Raw genomic sequence first — 24453 nt, forward strand, 5'->3', positions numbered from 1 at the left:
AAAAAATTGCACATTTAAATCAGCTGTTAGCCTTAAAAAAAATTTCTTGTTAAAATCTTATTTCCCCATGTTCTCTTCATCTGTATGCTGTGTATATGTATTTTTATGTAGCCATCACCATTCTATTTGTTGCTTTAAAATTTAATCTTGGCAGTATTTTCCATAATGCTCTGAAATATACTCTTTATTATTTTTAAAGGCTGTCATTTATTCCATTGAGGTGAGTTTTTTTATTTTTTTAAGACAAGATCTCGCTCTCTCACCCAGACTAGAGAGCAGTGGTGTGATTATGGCTCACTGCAACCTCAAACTCCTGGGCTTGAGTGATCCTCCTGCCTCAGCCTCCCAAGTAGCTGGGACTACAGGAATGCACCACCACACCTGGCTAGTTTTTAAATTTTTTTGTAAAGACTTGGTCTCTCTGTTCCCCAGGCTGGTGTTGACCTCCTGATCTCAAGCAATCCTCCCATCTCAGCCTCCCAGAGTGCTAGTATTACAGGTGTGATCCACCATGCCTGGCCTTTTATTGAGTTTTGATGCGTTATAATTTAGGTTTGCCTAATTGTAGGACTTTTTAGTTGCTTCTAGATTTTGCTGTTTAAATTATACTACAGTGACCATATTTGCACTCTTTTTTTCTTATTTGAATTATGGCATCTCCTGAGGATTCCCAGGAGTAGGATTATTGAGTCTGGGATCTTGAGAGAAATTGAAGGTCTCTTGTCCACATTACCCTGAATAATATTAGCAGTGAACATTTGTTCAATGGCTATTATTTGCAAAGAACTATAAGTCAGCTCTATATGTTTAGTGCTTTATATGTATGATGTCATTTAAGCCTAACATCAACCCCTTTAACAGAAGAGGAAACTGAGGACCAGATAGGTGAAGTCACCCATTCAGGGCCACATATACAAGGCTGAAAATCAGATCTGGCTGGTATTGAAGTCCCTGCTCTTCGCCACCAGACGATACCACTTAACCTTCCCAGGCTCTGGTTCCTCACAGAGCATTAGCAATTAACGCAGCAATCAGAGGCCCCAGGAAACCAGAGGCCTGGCCTTGATGACTGCGGTGCACACCTCTAGCATTTATAAGCACCTGCAGCTGATAGTGATTTTTTTGTATATTCTGCCCCAGCAACATAAACCCACCAAATGTGAGGACTTGTGGGATCATATAGATGTTGCTAGAAGGGAAGCAGAAAGGCCAGTCCTCAGGATTGCACTGAATGAATCCGTGGGTCCTGATGAAACAATTGCACCTTCCCAGGTAAGGCAGCCTCAGTCCCAGGAGCCCTCAGACTCAACCATGTTGGGTCTGAGTAGGAGGCATTTCTGCACTGAGGAGATGGAAACGCATTGTTTTCCTTGCCCATAGGTTTGCCCTCTTATTAAGTCAGCTATTAGGCTTTATAGGTAGTGCCATCCATCAAGAAATTTGGAGCTCAATGCCAGGCTGCTCAGTATGGGACAGGAAGTGGTTACTTTTGAGTCTTGCAAAAGACTTACAAATAAAGGCCAGTCAGCTCTTTACGAAGAGTACAATATTCTTTTTATTACTATTATTATTTTAAGTCATATTTGTTCTAACGATCTTGCTAGGGATACAGAGGAAGAGAAAAAAATATTTGTAAGATATTCACAGTAATTAAGAACATGAGGTTTCAGATCAGACTGACTTAGTTTTAAATCTAAACTCTACTCCTTGGTAAAGTTACTTCAAATCTCCATGCCTGAGTTTGGTCATCTGTAAAATGCAGATGATGCTGATGTAAGAATTAGACACAATTCGAGTGTCCCAGGGCCTAATACTTGGCACAGAGTTCACACTTAAAAGAAGGAAGTTACTTATTCATAATATTATTGTTCCTACTGGATCTTTTCTTTTTTTTTGAGACAGAGTCTCACTCTGTTGCCTAGGCTAGAGTGCCATGGCGTCAGCCTAGCTCACAGCAACCTCAAACTCCTGGGCTCAAGCGATCCTCCTTGCCTCACCTCCTGAGTAGGTGGGACTACAGGCATGCATCACCATGCCCGGCTATTTTCTATGTATGTTTTTAGTTGTCCAGCTAATTTCTTTCTATTTTTAGTAAAGACAGGGTCTCACTCTTGCTCAGGCTGGTCTCGAACCCCTGAGCTCAAATGATCCACCCGCCTCAGACTCCCAGAGTGCTGGGATTACAAACGTGAGCCACCGCGCCCCGCCCCTACTGGATCTTTTCATGTGAGAGATGATTCGGTGTAGAACATGCACCTGAGGATAATACACCAAACTGCTAACAGTGGTTATTTCGGGGGTGGGAGGAAGTGGCTAAGTCTTAGATTAAGTCTCTTAGCCGCTAAGAGCTAGGAGGCTGAAAAGGAGATCTCTGACTTTCTTTGTCAGTTGTTCCTATAATGTGTGACTTTCTTATAAGAAGCATATATTACTTTCATAATCAGAAAATTAGTGTTTTAAATTTTTAAAATTCTGTGTGACATTAAATTTTTGAAGGAAAATTCTTGTCTATATCTTGTTAACATATCTAAATATTGTCAGCCAGGCACAGTGGCTCATGCCTATAATCCCAGTACTTTGGGAAGTCGAGGTGGGAGGATCACTTGAGGCCAGGAGTTTGAGATCAGCCTGGGGAATATAGTAAGACTCCATCTCTACAAAAAATATTTTTTAAAAATTAGTCAGTCATGGTGGTGTGCACCTGTAATCCTAGCTACTCAGGAGGCTGAGGCAGGAGGATTGCTTGAGCCCAGGAGCTCGAGGCTGCAGTGAGCCATAATTGTGCCACTGTACTCCAGCCTGGGTGATAGAGTGGAGACCCTGTGTCTTAAGAAAAAAAAAAAAGAAAGAAAACAGAAAATTTAAAAAAAAATTGTCATGTACTTATGACCATGGTGTTCAACCAATTTTGTCTGATAACTTGGTCACAAGAGTATTTTTGTGTTACTGCATAAGTCAGCATAATGGTCTTTTGAGAGCATGTATCAAGGTTTTTTTTTTTTTTTTTTTTTTTAAGAGAGAGAGTCTTGCTCTGTCACCTGGGCTAGAGTGCTGTGCCATCAGCCTAGCTCACAGCAACCTCAAACTCCTGGGCTCAAGCAATCCCCCTGCCTCAGCCTCCTGAGTAGCTGGGACTACAGGCACATGCCACCATGCCCAGCTAATTTTTTTCTATTTTTAATTGAGACGGCGTCTCACTCTCACTCAGGCTGGATTCAAACTCCTGACCTCAAGCGATCCTCCCACCTCGGCCTCCCAGAGTGCTAGGATTACAGGTGTGAGCCACTGTGCCTGGCCGAGATTTTGGTCTTGACTTCTACTGTTAGCTTGTTTTGATGCTCCCTTATAATTGGGCATGGGGGTGATTGCCAGTGTTGCTGCTATAAAGCATGTAGAAAATGTTACTGGCTAATGTGGGACTCTGGAAAAGAACCTGGATCCCTGAGAGACTTAACTTGTGTAAGCAGAGTGTTTCATGTGGGTCAGAGCCAGTCCTTTTTGGCCCATTCACAGATCCTTAGCTGGGAGTTAAGGCTGGAAGAGCAGAGGGCTGCCAGAGTTCCTCTGCCTTTGAGTCTAGATGGGAGGAAAGCTGTCCCCTCTTGGAAACATTTGGCAGAGAGCAGGGAGGAGAGAGGCAGGTACCACATCCAAGATGACACATGAGGTATGTTGTGTTTGACAGGCACAGGAGAAACCTGCTTGTTTGTTCTCCTCTTAATTGCATTTTTTCCACATAGGGATTTCAAGGATTTGGATTTGGAGATGGTGGCTTCCAGATGTCTTTTGGAATTGGGGCATTTCCCTTTGGGATATTTGCCACAGCATTTAACATAAATGATGGGCGGCCTCCTCCAGGTAAGGCCTTATTTCCTTAAGAAATCAGGAGGATATCTTAGTAATCCTGCTTGAAAGCTCCTTATATTCAGCAGTATATAAGTTACAGATAATTGTCACTACTGGGATAATCAGCCTTTTCAAAATATCTTAAACTGTTTTCAGATCACTAGTAATCATGCTAAACAATATTGAACTTACCAAGTGTTAGGCACATGCAGAACACTTTCCATTCCAAACCCAGGGGATCATCACAACCCTGTGGAAGAGATGTGTGATTAGCCCCATTTTACAGATCAGAAAATGGTTAGTAATGTTTGCCAAGACATGCCCGATATCTATAAAATGAAAAACTATAAGTGATACCCAGCTGAGGAAAAGCTTGGTTCTGCACATGTACCCCAGACTTTGACCATTGGGGGCAGGGAGGGGCGAGGCCACCCACAAGGATGTCAGGACATCTCCATTCTCTGGCATCTCTATCCAGCTTCCCTCAAAACACACATGGGGCTGGTCCCAAGCCTCAACCCTAGGGGAACCGTGCCTAGGTCTGCCACCTGCTGTTGTGTTTCTCCCACCAGCTGCTTGCAAGTGTCACCTACATTCAGTATAGAGCAGGGCAGTAGGATGGGTGCCCTGTATTCTTTCACATGACACCTGAGTCAGGATCCTTACCTTGAAGCCTGCAGAAGAGCTGTGATCATTGGAACCTAGTGTTCACTAGGCACAGTGTGGGGTACAGAAGTGACCAATGCATGGTTCTGGTCAGACGCTTATGCCCCAGAGATGGTAACCCATGTCTGGGTCATCCCAATTGTTCCCTTCCCCACCCTGGTCCTTGGCACATAGCAGGTGATGGATAGTCTTTATTGACTGCCTGCCTGCCTGAATCCATCAGAGCACCCAACTGAAAATCTCAACAAGAGATCTTGGGAATGCCCTTTCTTATCTACCTCAAAAGTTTCTCCTCTGTTCACATGTTGTTTTCTCAGAGGAAGAAGACCCCAAAGGGTAGGTTGTGCTCTGCCCTGAGGCAAGGACAGGTCCCTGTCTGTTAGCTTGCTTCCTTCTAACCTGGTCCAAGGCTCTGGACCAGGATTCTCCAGTTAAACAGAGTTCTGCAGCCACGGTAGGCTCTGGTTCACCTTATCCCCCACCACAATCAGTTTTCCTTTGTCATGTTTGGTACAGTTTAGTTTGCCAATCCTGGATATAGATTCTCTTACACTCCTTCCCTCAAAGTCAGGACAGGGACCTCTAAACGGTAGCTTTTCTCAAAGCAGAGAGAAGTAGAGAGCTAGATTCTCACCCCATTTCTGCCTCTACTTTGCCACACCTTGGGAGGGGACAAGTCATTCTCTGTGTCTGGGTCCTACTGCTCTCCCAGAACAGGAAGGCACCCCCTGTAGGGCCCTGGGTAGGGAGTGTGCGGAGAGGCTGGAGAGTACTGCACAGCTCTGCCAGTAACTCACAAGCCTTGAGATCTTGGGCAGGTCACCTCATACTTGTGCTTCAACTGCTTCTTAAGCAAAATGGTAATAATAGTATCCACCAAATAATAATGTGTATAAAACACTAACACACAGAAGATGCTTAATAATCAGTAGCTTTTCTTTTACTATTTCTTCTAGGAGTTTCCTGTTAGTCAACCAATTTATTTGCATGTGCAGGCAAAACTGTTTTATGATAAATTGGAGACCCTGTCCTCATTGTTATTGTTCCACATATTTTTTTTGTTTTGCCTGATATTATTCAGGATTTGGCAATCTTTTTTAGTGTGCAGGATTCTGTTGTCATAGTAAAGAGATAAAGACTAAGGCTCTCAAATTCTGGCCTCAAGGGGGTACTCTGTGTAGCTGTAGCATTCTGACAGCCTCTCTTCTCCCTCCTGTCTCTGCAGCTGTCCCTGGGACACCCCAGTATGTGGATGAACAGTTCCTGTCACGCCTCTTCCTGTTTGTGGCCCTGGTGATCATGTTCTGGCTCCTTATTGCCTAATGCTGGGCTTCTGCCTGCATCCATGGCAGGGCCTCTAGACTGGTGACATGCCACCCCCACTCCTGGTATTTGGCTTCCTGGATAATCCTGACCCTTGGAATCAGTGGGATCAGTAACACATCAAGGAGTCTTGCTTCTCCATCAGAGCTTTGGAACTCAAGACCAGTTGTCAAGGACCTCCGAGTGTCGCCACTGCTGTAAACACCCTACTGTAACCTCAGGCCTTGGCATTGAGTCTCCTCTCATGGATGACACTATGAAATCTTGTTTCAGCCAGCTCAGCAGGTCCTGACTCTGCACAGGGAAGAAGCAGAAAGAGAGAAACTGTCAGAGTACAATTTCACCTGAGTTTAATATTACAAAAACAAAAGGATGAACCAAATGATATTTGGAAACTTTCTTTCTCTTTAAATACTCCTTGGTAAGTGGCCTCCAAAGCCAGTGGGGGCTCCTCATACAGTGAGGTTCCCCTTCCAAATCCCAGTGCTGCTCTGTCTTCTTTCCTTCCCTTCCCATTCCCCCTCCTCTTCCTCAGCAGAGATGCAAGAGATGCAAGAAATTGCTGCCCCATAAAGATCATAATTACAGCAGCTAAAGCTGGAGTCACTTCATGAATTCACAAGAGAACCAAAGATCCCTTACTGGCTCTGAGCCATGCTCAGTGTCTTTGGCCCCAGAGAGCAGCTCGAATGACCTCCTGGTTTCCTGGCATAGATTATCCCTGGTGAGACATGTGGCTTCACTCATAGATTTCCCATCAGCTTTCTCCCTACAACTGTGTGCATCTGTCTCTCTCTACCAGAGAGCAAACAGCCTAGACTACTGCTGAAGCCAGGACTGAGTGCTACCCATTGGGAAAGACCTGGAGTCAGGGCTTTGGTGGGATTTGGAACTCTGATGCGGGAACAACTGAATAAGCAGCCCTGTCCCCTAGGCTGCAGAAGCTCAAGTGCATCCTCTCCCAGAACCAGCCCAGAGGAAAATGGGGGCTTTGTCAGGTCAGCCCAGCTGCATATGGAAGACCACCATCCTCAGAAGCCAAATTGTTCTTTGTGAAGAGGCGGGGGAGGGAAGACTCACTTGTACCCTTGATTTTGCTAAGGCATGATGGATTCCCCTGAAAAGTCCTTTTACATGTGCTAAAACCAGGAAAGCATGTGACTCCCAAGCAAGCAACTCCTGATCATTTGTAAAGCCAGGCAGCAGGGCCTGGGGAACCCCAGCACAGTGATATGATATGATCTTCCTTCCTGTGGAATCCAGGGGAAATTATTCTTTCCAAGCCCTTGATTCGTTTTTCAATTTCCTAGCCTTCTTCCTCTGAATCTTATCAAAGGAGTGTGGTGCCAGGCAGGTAGGACAGTTCACCTGGTGGAATGGTTCTTGCTCTGCCTGCCAGTCCTCATCCTAAAAATCCAGCTTCTTCCTGGAGACCGCGAAGGTGGGAGGAGATGACTTCCTCTGGGGGCCTTTCTCTTTGTCAGTCCACACTGCTCCTGGCTAACCCCCAGCAATCTAACAAATGGTAGGAAGCCCCACCTAGTGCATTTTTCCAGATATGGCTCTGCATAGTTTGTAGCACAAAGACCTTGAGGAAGATGAAGGAAGCTCTCCCCTCTCTACAGCCCCACCCCTTCTCCTTTGCACCTATCAATACCAGAGTTCAGTGTTTAAACAGACAAAATATAAAGTATTGAGTAGGAGATTCGTTTGCCGAATCCACTTGGGAGGAATAAGCCACTGGCTGTACAGTGTGCCTGATGGATTTTAAACATTCCTGGGCACCCACATAAGAGTGCTCTTTTTATCACCTTCTGGAAATCCCTAAAGTCTGAGAGGCCCCTGGAGTTTCTCTGCTCTAGAGAAAATTCATGGGATTCCCTCAGTGCAATGGCCCCAACTATTAGAAGAGAGGACTTCAGTCAGGCCCAGCAGAAACGGGTTTCCAGAAGAAAGATTAAAGAAGAGTTGTGGGTAGGAAGACTGAATCATTTGGACTGTGTAACAAAATGGAGTGAGCCCGGGAGAGCTCCACCAACAAAGGCATCTTGGGAACCTGTTAGCGAAGCCACGTTGGCCACATGCCCTTTTAGGTCCCCACTCACCCTCTGCCAGTTGCTGGGGCAGAAGAGCTGACTTGGGACTGCTGGCTTGGCCCGGACAGGCAGCCCCCTCCCCCCACCCCTGTGCAGGCTCACCACTTATCCCTCTGCCAAGGCAGCTTTTCTTCCTTTTTTGTGTGTTCTCTGTGTTCTTGACCTCCACCCTCCTTCTGCCCCCTTGTGGACTAGAACCAGGTCCTGACCGCAGTCAGAAAATGACAATATGTACAATGGCACACCTTAACCAGTCACTAATTTTCACTGTTGTGAAAGTAATTTGATTTAGAATTAAAGAAATGGTTTTACATTACTGTGAGCTTGGACTTCTTGTCTCTGTTGTGGACAGTGAACGGGTGGGGAGAAGTCACACTGGTCTGGCCTCTGGGAAGCAACTGTGCATCCTTGGTAATGTCGCAGTAAGGACGAAAGTCTTCAAACAGCCATGAGTAATTAGAGATGAAAAGTGTAGGCTGGAGCCCTGGCTTCGTACACAGCCCTGCCCAAGGTGTAACCCGTCCGACAGGCAGCCCCAGTCCTGACAGGTGCGTGGAATTCCTAAGCTTGCCAGTGAAAAGCTGCCACAGTAGAGCTTAGCTTGTGGCCCACCAGAGCTTTTAGCATGATCACAGGTTACTCAATGTCAGTATCTCCATATGTTCAGTGATTGGGCAGGTGGGCCCTCAGCCAAGTCCTTTCCCTGGAGCAGAGCAGAGGGTGTGTCCCTCGCAGAGGTTCATCAGTAACAGAGTGTGGTAGGAGGCGAAAGATGTTGGTGAAGTTACGAATCTGGCCCAGCCTCAGGCTCCACAATATACCAGAGCTATAGGTCATTCCTTGGAAAACAGCTCTTTTCTTCCTCCTTAGACTTTGACCTAACAGTTATCAAGTTGAATAGTGCCAAGATAGATTGGGGAATGCAATGGTTAGGGAACTTCAGGAACTCATAAGTCCAATAAGAAATGGACAGGATTTTTGTTTTCAAACAAAACAGAGTAGCAGGACAACTGAGCCTCCATGTATCAGTCGCCGAACCCCAGTAACTATCAACTGAGGGCCAGTCCTGTTGCATCACCCACCTCACAGTGCTCTGCTCTCCCCCTGCCTGGACTATTCTGAAGCAAATCCCAGTCATATGTTATCAATAAGTATTAACAATATGCATCTCAGAGATAAGGATTTTTAAAACAAAATACCATTTATATACCTTAAAAAATAATTTCTTAATGTCATCATATATCCAATCATTGTTTAACTTTCCCTAGTTATCTTAACTTTTGTGTGTGTATGTGTGTGAGACAGGATCTCACTCTGTTTCCCAGGCTGGAGTGCAGTGGCGGGATCATGGCTTACCGCAGCCTCAAACTCCTGGGCTCAAGCAATCCTCCTGCTTCAGCCTCCTGAGTAGCTGGGACTATAGGCACACAATACCATACTTGGCTAATTGTATTATTTTTTGTAGAGCTGAGGTTTCACTATGTTGCCCAGGTCTCAAGTGATCCTGCTTTGGGCTCCCAAAGTGCTGGGAATACAGGTGTGAGCCACCACACTCAGCCTCAACTTCTCTGTATAGCTTGTTTGAATTGAGGTCCATATCAGATCCGTGTGTTGCTATTGTTTCTTAAGTCTCTTTCACTTGGCAGTTTATCTGTTAAGAAACAAGTTATTTGTCCTGTTGAGTTTCCCACAGCCTCAATTTTGCTATCGCATCGCTGTAGTGTTATTTAACAAACTCCTCTTACCCATGTAGTTTCTATAAATTGGTTGTTAGATCTAGAGGCTTGACCAGATTCAAGTTTAATTTTTTTTTTTTTTTTGGTAAGACTATGTTGTTGGTCAGCAGTCCCCAACCTTTTTGACACCAGGGACTGGTTTCAGGACAGTTTTTTCATGGAGCAGGGGTGGGGGAATGGTTTGGGGATGATGCAAGCGCATTACATTTACTGTGCAGTGAAACCACTGTGCTAATGATAATCCGTATTTGCAGCCTCTCCCCAGCACTAGCATCACCGCCTCAGCTCCACCTCAGATCATCAGGCATTAGATTCTCATAAGGAGCGGCAACCTAGATCCCTCGCATGTGCAGTTTACAGTAGGGTTAGCTCCTATGAGAACCTAATGTCCCCACCAATCTGACAGGAGGTGGAGCTTATGTGGTGATGCTATCGATGGGGAGCGGCTGTAAATACAGATGAAGCTTCACTCACTCACCCACCCACCACTCACCTCCTGCTGCTGTGTGGCCCAGTTCCTAACAGGCCATGAACCACTACTGGTCCGTGGCCCCGGGGGTTGGGGACTGCAATTGTAGGTGCTAGTATACACTTGTTGCATCTTACCAGGAAACACATAATGTCTTGTAGTCCCTCTTTGTGACGTTAGAAGTCATTATGGATCAATGTCTAGAACAGCACTATCCAATAGAACTTTCTGCAGTGATACAGATGTTCTATATCTGCACTGTCCAACACAGTAGCCACTAGCCATATGTGGCTATCAAGCACATGAAATGTGGCCAGTGAACTGAGGAACTGAATTTTTAGTTCCATTTTGTCTTAATTGAAATAGCCACATGTGGCTATTATATTGGACAGTACAGATTTTGATTAATTCATAGGGGTTGCAAAATGATATAATTGAAAATAACAATGTTTTTAGAGTTGAGAAGACCACTTCTAGGCAGAGTGAGGTACAAAATTACAGAGAACATGGGGAGTTGGTGGTTGTAGGAATGGCAGGGGGTGCAAAAGCAGAAAGTGCTCAGGAAAAAGCAAACAATCTTGAAGTAGGAGGGAGTGGGGAGACAAGGCTGCAGGGTGAGATGTAGTCAGCTCATGAGGGCCTGGTTTGGCCTTTATTTTGTAGGCAATGGGGAGCTTTTGAAGGCTTTTGAACAGAGAGTTGACAGGATCAGAAATATGCTTTTGGAAGATTAATCAGTCTGTCTTAGGTGGGATGATTCAAGGAGGGGAGAGACTAGAGGCCAGCAACGGGCTCAGTTTGAAGCAAGTGGAAGTGACACTGGGAAGGTCTGGCTGGGTAGCAATAGACCAGTACCCTCAGGATGGCAGAACCTTAAGGTGGTTTTCAAGGTCCAGATTTTCAGGGTCCTAGGCTCAGCGGGTTGATTGTGAGGCAGTCAGCAGGATCTGGCCTCAGAGACTGACAAGCCATGGTCAGCTAAACAACTGCGGACAGGTGAGTTGGGGTACTAGAAACCCAGTAGGTTGTCTCCCCGCCGAGTCCTTTTCTACCCTCCAGAAGTCCCCTTTGAGTTCACAAGTGATTTTGAAGTGTTCTTTGGGTCCATATTAGAAAGATATCTCTTGGCCAGGCGCAGTGGCTCACGCCTGTAATCCTAGCAAGGAGGCTAGTTGTAGCAGGGAAGCCAAGGCGGGAGGATCGCTTGAGCTCAGGAGTTTGAGACCAGCCTGAGCAAGAGTGAGACCCTGTCTCTACAAAAAAAAAAGAAAAGAAAGATATCTCTTGATTATAGCATTTCTACAGATAGCTATTCCTTTCACATTTCAACATGTGTTTCTCAGAGTCACCTGAACTTCCCTGGGAGAAGAACTTGGGGGAGTTGGCTATCTCCCCACTCCCTGCTGGTGAAGATCATGAGGCTGGAGGTAGGAAAGTGGAATGTGAGAGAGAGTGAGGAGGGAGGAGAGATTGACCTGGGTGCCTTGCTGTGGGGCAGAGGGAGAGGGAAGACACCAGGAGGTCTTGGTTCCAAAGTTGCCAGTGCCTTGGTGCCTGGGCAAATACAGTGTAACCCCTTTCTATATGCAGGATGAATAAAATCCCATGTCCGCTTTTTGCTAGCCATGAGGTGGCTTGTCAGGGGAGTCCCTTGGGTTCTTGTTACTTTAATTAATACACAGTCTTGTATTTACTATAATCAATGATTTCCTCAGAAACTTTAAAACTGACTACTGAAAAGCGTTCCCAGGAATTAACAGAAGTCAGGCACAACCCTCCTCCCAAGCACTTTGTGCACACTCAGGACATCAGGGGCCACCTGCCACATCCAGAATAGAAAAATCTGACCGGCATCTGGTTTGAATTAGATGGTCAGGGCAGGAAGAAAGAGAATCGTACTCGCATTTGCTTACCCCAGCTCCTGGGACCAGAGGCAGCTGGATTGAACTTTGTAGTTGGTTGGGGGAGGACAGGATCCATTTCCCTGGGCCCCATCCCTGCCTCTTCCCGGTCATTTGGACTTTTTTCCCCAAGATCTAAATATGATCTAGGGAAATGACAGTTGCCAAAGGCTCACTCAGCATGAGAGAATCAGATGGGAGGGTCATCAGGGAATAGCTCACATGGTGACCCTTCATCACACAGAGGACCCCAGTCTCCTTTCGAACCCAGTGAGGGGAAGTGGTTCTCAAAGCCATTCAACCATCTAGCAACTGCCACAACCCAGCCTGCTGTCTTGTCTGGTGATCTCTCCTTCACATAAAAGATTCTAAACTGGCAGCCTGCCAGGCAAATCTAGTTCACAGGTGTGTTTCATTTGGCCTTCATGGCACTTAAAATTTTTTTTGAATGTTACCAACACTTTTAAGAAGTGGGAAATTTCACCTAAATACCCGGATTTTGGGCTTGTTTTGAAAAACTGGAAGACCCGGGAATAGCAAGCAGGCCAGTGTTCCAGCAAGGGGCTGCTCCTCTTCCAATGGGGCATACTACTTCCAGCGGGGATGCCTTTATTTACATACCTACTTGGCCTCCCTCGATAAGGATCTGCCCCTGGGATGCCGGTTGCACCATCTCAGTAACGTGTTTGACCTAAAGGTTATCTACTGTCAGCTTAGTCATACTGGGCACGGAGAAATGGTTTCTCTGTGCTGGAAGCTTCTAAGAAAAATCCACCCTCAATTCCCCAAACTATTTGTGCAGTAGCCCTAGCTTCTCCCCATTCATATTCCTGATTCCAAACACTACTGGAAAGAGCTTTCAACTGAGAGTCAGGAAGCCTGGGTTCCCATCCCACCTCTGCTCCTACTAAGCTGAGCCATTTCGAGGTAGTCGAACTTGTCCTCTCCTGTCCTCAGCTTTCCCCATGTGTAAAATGAGGACTGGATTTGCTGAGTTCTAACAGTGCGCGGTGTTGAGACTTCCGGCCTGCGCAGAATCACCCTTATCAGCTCGAGCATCCAGAGAGAACGCCCCTCGCGCTAGGGGGCGCCAGGACCACCGCAGAGCTGGGGCCAGGGGGCGAGGCCGGGCGCCGGGGGCGGAGCCTGGCAGCGGCCGGGCCGAGCGTCGGCAGGCAGGCCCGGGTGCCAGGTGTGGTTTGGTCCTCCCCGGGCGCCGTAGGCGGTGTATCCCGCTCGCGCCTGGGGCTGGAGTCCTCCCCAGCCCGAGGCGGTGGCGGGAGCTGAGGGGAGCTGTCGCGGCACCCGCCTCCTGCTCCCCATTTTCGCGCTCCCGGGGCCATGTCCGCGCTGGCGGGTAAGGAAGCGCTTCGCCGCCCGGTCCCGCCGTTATCTCTGAAGCCTGGGCCCATGGAGTCTGAGGGGAACCGGTGGCCTCTCGGGGATTTCTTGCCGATTGGATCCTCGTGGGTCCGGGCTCTTCAGAAGGGGGACTTGGCGGGGGGATGGGCACAGCGCTCCGCAGGGACTCGGAGATCTTGGGGCTCTGAGAACTGGGAGGGCGAGGCATCCGGGAGACAGGGCTCCGAGGGGCGGGCAGGTTGGGCGGCTTCCCGCGAGTAGAGCTCCCCGGGAGGAAGGAATTCTGGCTCTGCCAGGAGTCTGGCTTTTTGAGGGGGATGTGGCGGCTGCAGGCTCCCAAATCAAAACTCTTTTAAAGGAAGTTGAGGGGCCTGTGGTTCCTTTAGGGTGAAGGCTCTATGGAATATGGGAAGTACAGGATCCTCTAGGGTTCAGGGCGATTAGGAGATAGGTGGAGAGGTAGCCTGGGTTCTGGGTTTTCTGTGGAAAACGGAGGAGGATATGACTTACCCACCAGTCCTAAGGTTTCTCGTGGGTATCTTGGTGCCTGAGATTGCCTGGATCTTGGAACTCTGTGCAGGAAAAACGGGAATGTGGACTCCCTTGGCGTTTAGGACAGGAATAGGGATAGGAGAGATTGGACCATTCTTCCTGAGGCTGAAAGATCTGTGCTACAGGTGGGGAAAGTAGGCCCCGTGGGCTTCTGAGTCCTCCCGTGGAAGCTGAGACTGGAGGGATGTGGCCAAACCCCTCCTGGAAGGAAGAGCTTGCTAAGGGTGACTGTAGCTTCAGAGTTGAGTTAGCCATGCCTGCAGTCCCCTCCCTGTCACCTCACACACCACCCTGCAGCTTCCTGCCCTCCCTGCCTGTTCCACCAGCATCAGGAACTTTCGGTCTCCTATGTTTTCCAGCCACCTGTGTGGGTGGCTTGGTCTCTTCGTCCACCAGGGTCAATGTCCAGAAGCTTTCTAGAGGTAGCAGGAGGGAATGGGGGTGGGGTGGGGGCTAGGCTGGATATCTGCCCCCGCTTCCTGGCTTTTGGCCTGTGGATAGTCACTTCCTCCATCCTGAATAGAAGGACCAGGCAGGCCACCAATGGGTCACTTCCTCACCATGGGAGCATGGGATTTTTCTCCTCATTGGTGATAATAGGTTTCCAGAGAAAGAAAGCTAGGGATGGAAATGCCTTCTGTCCCTTCCTTTTAAAACAACTTTTTTTCAGCTTCCAGAGTTCTTCAACTAAAATGATTTCTAACAGCCATGTGAACCTTGATTCTTAGAAATGTGTGAAAGATTTTAGAGTGCAATAGTTTTTATCAGATTTTCTCTCAGTGAACCAAAAAGCTATCTAGAGGCATAAAGCCTCTAGATACATTATTTTATTCAGTCTTCCATTCATTCAAAGAATATTTGTTGGGCACTTCTGTGCCATGCATTCAGCCAGATGCTGAGGAGTATAGTGGTAAACAAAACAGACATAGTCCTTGCCTTTGTGGTGCTTACAGTCTTAGAGATGGATGATAAGTCATTGAGATCTATGCTGTAAGAGCTGAGATAAACAGTTGAGATAGGTGCTGTAAGAGTGTACTGGGGTAAGGGGTATAGGAAATGCTTACCCTAAAAAAGCACGTTTATGCTGACCCCTGAGGATAAGTAAAATTCTGCCAAAGAAAGGGCAAAGAATATTCCAGCAGAGAGAGGGAACAACATAAAAAGACCCTGAGGGCCAGTGTGGTGGCTCACACTTGTAATCCCAGCGAATTTGGGAGGCCAAGGTGGGAGGATTATTGCTTGAGGCCAGGAAATCAAGACCAGCCTGGGCAGCATAGTAAGCCCCCCTATCTCAATCAATCAATCAGTCAATGAAAAAAGAAAAAAATAAAGATAAAAAAATACATATAAAAAATGCCTTTGGACTCTAGGATGAGGGGGAAATAAAAGGCCCTGCCCTAGGAAGGCGTGTGGTACATTTAAGGAGCTAGGAGAAGGTCAATATGGCTTAAATGAATTAAGTTTCCATAGCCAAATAAGTGGTAGTGGTCAGAGTTCATATTTTCCATCTTGAAGTTTAGTGCTTCATCCTTTCTGTATCATCAGCAGCAGAACAAGGTTGCCCGTGGAGTCAGAGAAGGAGGTGGGACTTCAATTCTTACTTGTTATTCTGTCCAAACTGTGTTCCAAGACACCTTAGATTCCTCTTGTGTAACAGGAGAATCAATGACAAAGAAATCAAATATTTACCGAGTGTCTATGATGTTTACAGCACTGGGCTGGGCCAAGTTTTACCTCTTATAAATTTTAACAGGTGCCAGAGCCAGAAGAGCCTTGAGATAGTGTACGGTCTTCTCATTTTACATATATAGAAACTGAGGCTAAGGGAAGAAAATGGAGTTATCCCAGGTCACTCAACTAGTGGTAGAACCAGGACCAATGTAGGACTCCTCCTCCAGTGCTCTTTACAATATTCTAGGCTGTTTGAAACATACAGGGTCTGGTACATAGTAAGCCCATAATAAGTATTCGTGGAAATGAATAACACGTGGTTTGTGTCTTTGAGAAATTCACTGTCTAGGGTGATTAAGAAAAAAACAAAGCCAAGCTCAGTGGCTCCCACCTGTAATCCCAGCACTTTTGGAGGTGGAGGCAGGAGGATCGCTTGAGGCCAGGAATCTGAGACCAGCCTGGGCAACATAGTGAGACCCCTACAAAAAAAATTAAAAAAAATTTTTTCTACAAAAAAAAATTTAAAAGTTAGCTGGGCATGGTGTTGTGCACCTATAGTCCTGCACCACTGCACTTCAGCCTAGGCAATAGAGCGAGACCATATCTCTAAAAAAAAGAAAGAAAAAATCGGACAAATCAAGATAAGCTGTAATAAAGCCTATATGTGATAACATTATAAAATTTTAAAGGTGAGGGAGAATTCTGTTCATACATTCATTCTACGAATATATATTGAGTTCCTACTTTGTGTCATCTGTGTGCCAAGTACTTTCAGCCACAAAACAAGATAGAGCAAATCCCTTACCTGATGGAGTAATATGTGCTGGTGGGGAGAGATAGTAAGTATATAAATATCATAATCAGAAATAAATGTTTTGAAGAGAAATAAAGTAGGACGGGGGATAGGAGCAGTGGGTAGTCAGGGAATGTGCTTGGCATGGTCAAAGAATAGCAGGGTGTCCAGAGTGGCTGACAGTTTTGGTCAGGGAATACTTTTTTTTTTTTTTTGAGACAGAGTCTTGTTCTGTCACCCCGGCTAGAGTGCAATGGTGTCATCATAGGTCACTGCAACCTCAAACTCCTGAGCTCAAGTAATCCTCCTACGTCAGCCTCCCAAGTAGTTGGGAGTACAGGTATGCACCACCATGCCCAGCTGATTTTCTATTTTTATTAGAGACAGGGTCTTGCTCTTGCTCAGGCTGGTCTTGAACTCCTGACCTCAAGCAGTCCTCCTGCCTCAGCCTCCCAGAGTGCTAGGATTACAGGTATGAGCCACCACGCCCAGCCAGGGAATACTTCTTGAAGGAGATAAGTTTTGAGAAATCTTAAATAGGTTTAAAAAAGGTGAGACGTGGCCAGGCACAGTGGCTCACACCTGTAATTCCAGCACTTTGGGAGGCCAAGGCAAGAGGATCACTTGAGGTCAAGAGTTTGAGACCAGCCTAGGCAACATAGTGAGACTAGGGTAAGTTGGATGGCCCTGGATATGGGATGGAGGGAGCAGAGTAGGGTCCAAGAGGACCAGAAGGTTTCAAAGCCGAATAAAAACCCATCGTGTTCAAGAGGCTATATTAGGCTTTTTCCACATTCATGATGGGTTTTCTGCAGCTTCTGGAGGCTGAGCAGATTCCCAGCCTAGGGCTGGCTCTGGTCAGTGTGAATTTGAAGGGGCTAGGGTTCCGGGGCATGCTAGGGAGTGGTGAGGCACACCTGCATGCATCACTTTGACATTTCAGTGAGAGAACTTAAAGCTGTAGCAGTCTCTTACAAATCTATCTTTTTTCTCATCCTTGATCTTTCTTTATACAGGAGCAAGAATTAGACTCTTTTACCTATTAACTTACATCAAATAGTAACTAGAACGTGGATTCCTTGAATCGCGTGAACCCAGGAGTACGAGGCTACCATGTGCTGTGATTGCACTACTGTACTCTGGCTTAGGCAACAGAGCAAGACTCGGTCTCTTAAAAAAGAAAACAATTCCTTGAGCATTCACCATGGGATTCTATTTTGTCAAGTCTTTCTGCCTGTCATTTGTCCAGGAAAGCTTAAAATGTAGTTAAAGAAAGGCTTTGGAGACTAGCAGACCTGTGGTCTAATTCCAGCTCTAGCTTATTAGGTGAGTATTTCAGTTACCTCTTCAGTAAAGTAAGAATAATAGTCCTTCAATACTAGTCCTTATCTCATGAGATCCTTGTATTTAATTAGTTCATACTTGCATAGTGCTTAGGACACTGCCTGGCACATAGGAAGAACTCAAAGATCCCCCACCCCTGGCCCCCATTGACAATGAGAACTACTTTATGAGAATATATGCATTGGCTAACCAGTTCTCTGATAAAGACATTCTTTGCAGGCTTTCTCCCAGATAAGAAAATGCCTACTCATTCACAGCTAAGTAAACTGGTTGGAAGTGAGAGCCTGGGTGGCCTGAAAGCCACAGGAACCATCTGTCTCATCTGTCTCTCTACAGTGTATCTTATTACTGTACTGAGCCTGTCCTGCCCCCAGCACCTGGTTTGTCCCTCTCTGACATGTTACTTCTGTACATGTCCTTGTCCCCCACACCCAGTGAGTACTTACCAGGGGTCCCAGTAAGTTCCTGGCCTCATCTGTGCCTTGCACATAGGCACCTAGAAAAAGTTTGCTGAATTTGGTTTGAGAACATTCCCTTCAGATTTTAGAGGTTAGTGTATTCAACTCAACCTTTTCACTGGCCAACGTCCTAGATATACATGTAGGAAGGAAGAAAAGTAACTCACAAACTGGTCCAATTAAGTGCCAGGCACTGCGGGAGGTATTTTCACATCTATTACATTATTTCTTTTAATCCACTTGGTAATCCTGTATGGTAAGTGGTATTAACCTCTTTTTAAAGATTAGGAGACAAGCCCAGAGAGGTTAAATAATTTGCCCAAGGACACAGAGGCAAACAGTAACAGAGCCGGGTTTTAAAGCCAAGTCTTAACTCCAGTTCTTTTGCTTAACCCTCAGACATTTTTCCTAATAAACTAAAGAAGGGAAGAATAGAACAACAGTAAGAACGAGACTTTCTGAGATGCCTGTGTCTGTACCTTAACGTGAAAAATGAGAGGCCCTGGCTTGGTGTCACAAACTTTCAGAGCTGGAAGAAATCATTTGATCTCTCCTTTTACAAAAGAAGAATCTAAGTTTCAGGGAAGTTCAGAAGCTCCTTTAAAAATCATCTGATCTTTTTTCCTGAGACACTCCCTTTGGTAATATTCGGTAAACTAGTGAAAAAGAAAACCTTAGAGATACAGGAGACAGTATCTAGAGAAATGTTCATCATTAGTATTAGTCTCGTTGGTAGTCATTTCATTAAAATGTGGTGTTTTTCTCTTGGCTGTTCCCCACCAGTTGCTGCCCTGCCCTGCTTCCTGCTTTGTTCTGGAACAAGTGGGATTTATACACCTGACCTGCCAATTCCCAGGGGGCCCCGTGGTTACCATACTTGTTTTATACTGCACTGAATTGGCTGGGTTTTGTTCCTGGTTCTTATTGTCTGGTGGAACATGAGAAGCTTCAAAGATTTTTTTCAAATGAAAGGATAGGATCTGTACATGGCATTAGGGTCTCGAACTCTCAGTGCTTGGGGATTTCTCACCACTTTGAGGCCCGAAAAGGACTAGTTTGCAGAAACTCACCTCTTAGACCAAACTTAAGGTGAGTGTTGTGGGAAATGCACTGGTTCTGAGCTGGAGTACCAGATCAAGCCCTTCTACTGCGTAACTATGTGGTCTTGAGCAAGTCTCAACTTGTCTGAAGCTGCATAGGGTAATACAAATGCAACTGGCATGGGAGCCTCAGAGCATGTGTTTGAGTCCCTGCTGAACTAGCTTTCACTAGCTTTGTGATGGTTAGGCAACTCTATTCTCCTTCTCCAAGCCCATTTTTCTTTCAGAAAAATGAAGTGGTTAGATTAGATTAGATGATTTGATTTGATTTGATTTGATTTTTGGAGACAGAGTCCCACTCTGTTGCCCGGGCTAGAGTGCCATGGCATCAGCCTAGCTCATAGCAACTCAAACTCCTGGGCTTACGCAATCCTTTTGCCTCAGCCTCCCAAGTAGTTGGAACTATAGACATGCGCCACCATGCCTGGCTAATTTTTTCTATATATTTTTTTGGTTTTTCAGCTAATTTCTTTCTATTTTTTTCATAGAGACGGGGTCTCAGTTTTGCTCAGGCTGGTCTCAAAGTCCTGACCTCAAGCGATCCTTCCACCCCGGCCTCCCAGAGGGCTAGGATTACAGGCGTGAGCCACCGCTCCAGGCCTAGATTAGATGATTTTAAAGACTCTTCCATCCTTACCATCCTGTCATCCTAGTGCCTGCCCAGTGGATTCACAGATTGTTTGAGGGTCACATCATAGTTGTCACAACATCATTGGGAGAAAGAAGCATATATGAAATGAATATATTTTATACCAAGATTCAAAAGATCCTGAAGGTGAGAATCTTTGTAATGAGCCATTTGTTGGCAGTTCTCACCTTGTTCGCATGGTACATTTACTACTTCTTAAAAGCAACAAATTCCAATAATAATGGAAGGCACAGTTTTCTGTTTAATAAGGGCCCCTTATTGTTTGAAGCTGCTGTGAACGTTTACTTAATCAAGCTCCCTTTCTGGACTCTAACAATCAGGAGCCAGTGTTGATAAGTCTGCAAATGTGAGAGGTAAACACTGTAGAGGGGAGAAGGTGAACAGCCTGGTACAGTGAGATACTTTCCTAGAGGAAGAACTTCCCAGGCAGACTGGACTCTGGATTGGTCTTCCATTGGGCCTCATAGAAATCTCCAAGACTTTGCACTCCAGTATTATATTTCTCTTATATTTCCTAGAAGAGAGGTTGTAGGAGAATCAGGATCATTGGCTTTCAGATTGTTAAGGGAGCTAAAGAGAATATCCTTGCTCAGGTACTTTCTAACAGAAAAGCAATGTGGGCCGGGCGCGGTGGCTCACGCCTGTAATCCTAGCTCTCTGGGAGGCCGAGGTGGGCGGATTGTTTGAGCTCAGGAGTTCGAAACCAGCCTGAGCAAGAGCGAGACCCCATCTCTACTAAAAATAGAAAGAAATTAATTGGACAACTAAAAATACATAGAAAAAATTAGCCGGGCATGGTGGCGCATGCCTGTAGTCCCAGCTACTCGGGAGGCTGAGGCAGAAGGATCGCTTGAGCCCAGGAGTTTGAGGTTGCTGTGAGCTAGGATGACGATCACGCTCACGGCACTCTAGCCTGGGCAACACAGTGAGACTCTGTCTCAAAAAAAAAAAAAAGAAAGAAAAGCAGTGTGAATGCACAACAGATAAACTAAGGCCAGGTTTATCCACACAAGACTTTACCCATAGCTAGTCTGGCAGCCAGAACACTTATTCCAGTGGAATCATCCCTGCTGACCTTTGGAACTTATCTTTGGAAATTACCTTTATGGCTGGCAGTTGGATCCAGCTTTTCAGTTGGATTCCCCACATAAAAGAGTGTCTGTTCTGCATCAGGCCCTGTGCTAGGCCCTGGCGATATGGAGATGACTAAGATGCAATTCTTGCTGGACACAGTGGCACATGCCTGTAGTCCCAGCTACAACGGGAGGCTGAGGCGGGAGCATCACTTGAGCGCAGGAGTTCTGGGCTATAGTGCGCTATGCCGATTGGGTGTCTGCACTAAGTTAGGCATCAATGTGGTGACCTCCCAGGAGCGGGGGACCACCAGGTTGCCTAAGGAGGGGTGAACCGGCCCAGCTCAGAAACAGAGCAGGTCAAAACTCCTGTGCTGATCAGTAGTGAGAGCACCCCCGTGAATAGCCACTGCACTCCAGCCTGGGCAACAAAGTGAGACCCCATCTCTAAGTAAATAAATAAAAGATGCAATTCTTGCCCACTATTGCTGGGACGGGGTGGGGGAAGGAAAGTGGAGAGAGAGGGACTGAAGGAGACAGAAGCATGCAAAGTGAACTTTAATTAAAGAACAAATGATATAAAACAGGTATAGACACAATCAAACAAATACTGCCTGCCTTTAAAGGACCATCAAGAGAAGATAGAAGTTTGATTAAGGGAAAAGATGGGGAAAGTATCTTATACTTAAAGGAGTAGCTTGAGGTGTGAATGTCGGGCTACAAGAACATGAATGTTTGTGGTGGGAATAGAAAACAGAGATCAAAATGTAAGGAGAGGCCAGGAGCAGTGGCTCACACCTGTAATCCCAGCTCTTTGGGAGGCCTAGGTGGGAGGATCACTTGAGGCCAGGAGTTTAAAACCAGCCTGGGCAGCATAGCAAAACCCCATCTCTACAAAATATTTAAAAAAAAAATTATCCCTGTGTGGTGGTGTGCACCTGTACTCCTAGCTCCTAGAGAGCCTGAGGTGGGAGGATCTCTTGTACCCAGGAGTTTGGGACTGTGGTGAGCTATGATCACACCACTGTATTCTAGCCTGGGTGATTGAGGGAGACACTATCTCAAAAAAAAAAAAAAAAAGATGTTAGTAGAGCATCCCTTTGTAAGGAATGGTAAGAGATAAATGTTCTTTGGGGCCATATTGTGAGGGCCATTTACTCTTTCAATAAATGTTTACTGAAGGACTGTAGCAGGCCAGGGGCCAAACTTGCAGACTTGGTTCCCCTGGTCCTTTGAAGGTAACAATAGCCAACTTTAAAGATGTGCGAGTTTTGTTCCTGGCTCGGGGCCTTTGCACATGTCCCACCCCCAACTCCTATCCCCATCTCCAGTGTTATCCCTCCCGCCCCCCTTTTTTGCCTAAATTTATTTATTTAATGTATTTTTTAGATGGTCTTGCTCTGTCACCTGGGCTAGAGTACAGTGACATCATCATAGCCCACTGCAACCTCAAACTCCTGGGCTCAAGCCATCCCCCTGCCTCAGCCTCCTGAGTATTTGGGACTATAGGCATACACTACCATGCCTGGCTAATTTCTCTATTTTTTCTAGAGTCAGGGTCTCGCTCTTGCTCAGACTGTTCTCAAACTCCTGGCCTCTAGCAGTCCCTCCACCTCAACCCCCTAAAGTGCTAGGATTACAGGCATGAGCACCACATCTGGCCTGCCTGGTTAATTTGAGTGCAGTGGCATCATCATAGCTCAAACTTCTGGGCTCAAGCGATCCTCCTGCCTCAGCCTCCCAAGTAGGTGGGACTACAGGCACATGCCACCATGCCCATCTAATTTTTCTATTTTTTGTAGAGGCAGAGTCTTGTTCTTGCTCATGCTGGTCTTGAACTCCTGACCTCAAGCAATGCTTGCCCCTTGGCCTCCCAGAGTGCTAGGATTATAGGCGTGAGCCACCACGCCCATATATTCATCCTTTAGAACTCAGTTTGAAAATTACTTCCTCAAGGAATACACCTTTGCCCTGCCCCTGTTTTCTTAGTTGATAACTCCTTCTTACCACTTGCCCCAATTATAAATAATTATATTATTGTTTAATATTTGCTCTATATTTAATCTCTCTCTTGCTTGCTGCTGTTTCCCCAACACAGTGTTAGATGCATAGTTGGCATGCAGTAAATACTTGCTGAAAGAATGATTGAAGTGTGTCCGTTGAATTTAGCAATAAACAATCACTGTTGACCTTAGTGAGACAGTTTCAGAGAAATGGTGGGGGTGGAAGCCAGATTGCAATGTGTTATGCAGTAAGTGGGAAGTGAGGAAATGAGGACAGTGATGTGTAGGCACCCTTTTTTTTTTTTTTTTTATGAGACAGAGTCTTGCTCTGTTGCCCCAGCTGGAGTGCAGTGGCGTCATCATAGCTCACTGCAACCTCAAACTCCTGGGCTCAAGCCATCCTCCTACCTCAGCCTCCTGAGTAGCTGGGACTACAGGTGCACATGCCCACGCCCAGCTAATTTTTCTATTTATTTGTAGAGACGGGGTCTTGTTCTTGCTCAGGCTGGTCTCGAACTCCTGACCTTAAGCAGTCCTCCCGCTGTGGCCTCCCAGAGTGCTAGGATTACAGGCGTAAGCCACTGGGCCTGGCCTAGGCAACTTCTTCATACATGTGGCTCTGAAGGGGAGAAGCAAGGATGGTAGCTAGAGGATAAAATGGGGTCCAGAGATTTTTTTTGATGGGAACGACTTGAACTAACTTAAATGATAATGAGAAGGAGCCAGGGCAGAAGAGGGAGCACACAGAGATAACTGAAAGTGCACACCTTCCAGAAGGTTAGACAGGATGGAATGCAGAACAAGAGTGCCATGCTGAATAGTCCAGCCTTTGTTGTGTAGACATTGGGCAGTCTGACCTGGAGCAGAGATAGCTTGGAGTCTGGGTGAGCCAGCTCAGATTGTGCAGTAGACAGGGAAGAGAAGCCAAAGACCTGAACTAGGGCTAGGGTAAAGGACAGGGAAGGACTAGAGAGACATTTGGAAGGTTGAGCCAGGAAGATATGAGAGGAAGGAGTAGAGGGTCTTGATTTGGGGTCCTTCATGCTTAACACGGAGCAGGTGCTAAAATAAGTGATGATTGAATGGCTTTGAGTTTCTCAAGACTGGAGAAAGCCGGACAGACTCTGGAGGGTGTGGCAATAACAGGTTGTCTCAAATATCTTCATAGTAGAAAGTCCTGCTCCTCTCTGAATTTTGGAAACAGCCAGAAGTCATTCAGAGCCAAGATGTTGAATTGTTTAGTAAATGGGTGGTCAGGTTAGAGACTATTCCTTTTGGGTGAAAAAGTAAAAGCAAGAAACAAGGTGTGGCTCTAAAATAATGAGATTTGCTGGGAATGGGGCCTGGCAGCTCATAAACTGACCCCGAAAGCCCTCCCATGTAAGAGTTTTAAAAATATTTCAGGCAGGTA

The 24453-nt window shown here is 46.1% G+C and overlaps 2 protein-coding genes across 2 annotated transcripts in view; both read left to right on the forward strand.

Annotated features, from left to right (window-relative positions):
• RNF185 (ring finger protein 185) overlaps positions 1-8248 on the forward strand; it is a 50178-nt gene extending 41930 nt beyond the window's left edge. Inside the window, exons 6-7 of the mRNA XM_012657968.1 lie at positions 3741-3858; positions 5738-8248. Coding sequence (XP_012513422.1) covers positions 3741-3858; positions 5738-5835 — 216 coding nt within the window. The 3' untranslated portion in view covers positions 5836-8248. The remainder of the gene's footprint in view (positions 1-3740; positions 3859-5737) is intronic.
• Positions 8249-13306: 5058 nt separating this feature from the next.
• The window catches only part of LIMK2 (LIM domain kinase 2), a 57692-nt gene continuing 46545 nt past the window's right edge, over positions 13307-24453 (forward strand). Inside the window, exon 1 of the mRNA XM_012657970.1 lies at positions 13307-13394. Coding sequence (XP_012513424.1) covers positions 13379-13394 — 16 coding nt within the window. The 5' untranslated portion in view covers positions 13307-13378. The remainder of the gene's footprint in view (positions 13395-24453) is intronic.

Source organism: Propithecus coquereli, unplaced genomic scaffold (assembly GCF_000956105.1).
Source record: "Propithecus coquereli isolate 6110/MARCELLA unplaced genomic scaffold, Pcoq_1.0 Scaffold567, whole genome shotgun sequence".
Taxonomy (NCBI): domain Eukaryota; kingdom Metazoa; phylum Chordata; class Mammalia; order Primates; family Indriidae; genus Propithecus; species Propithecus coquereli.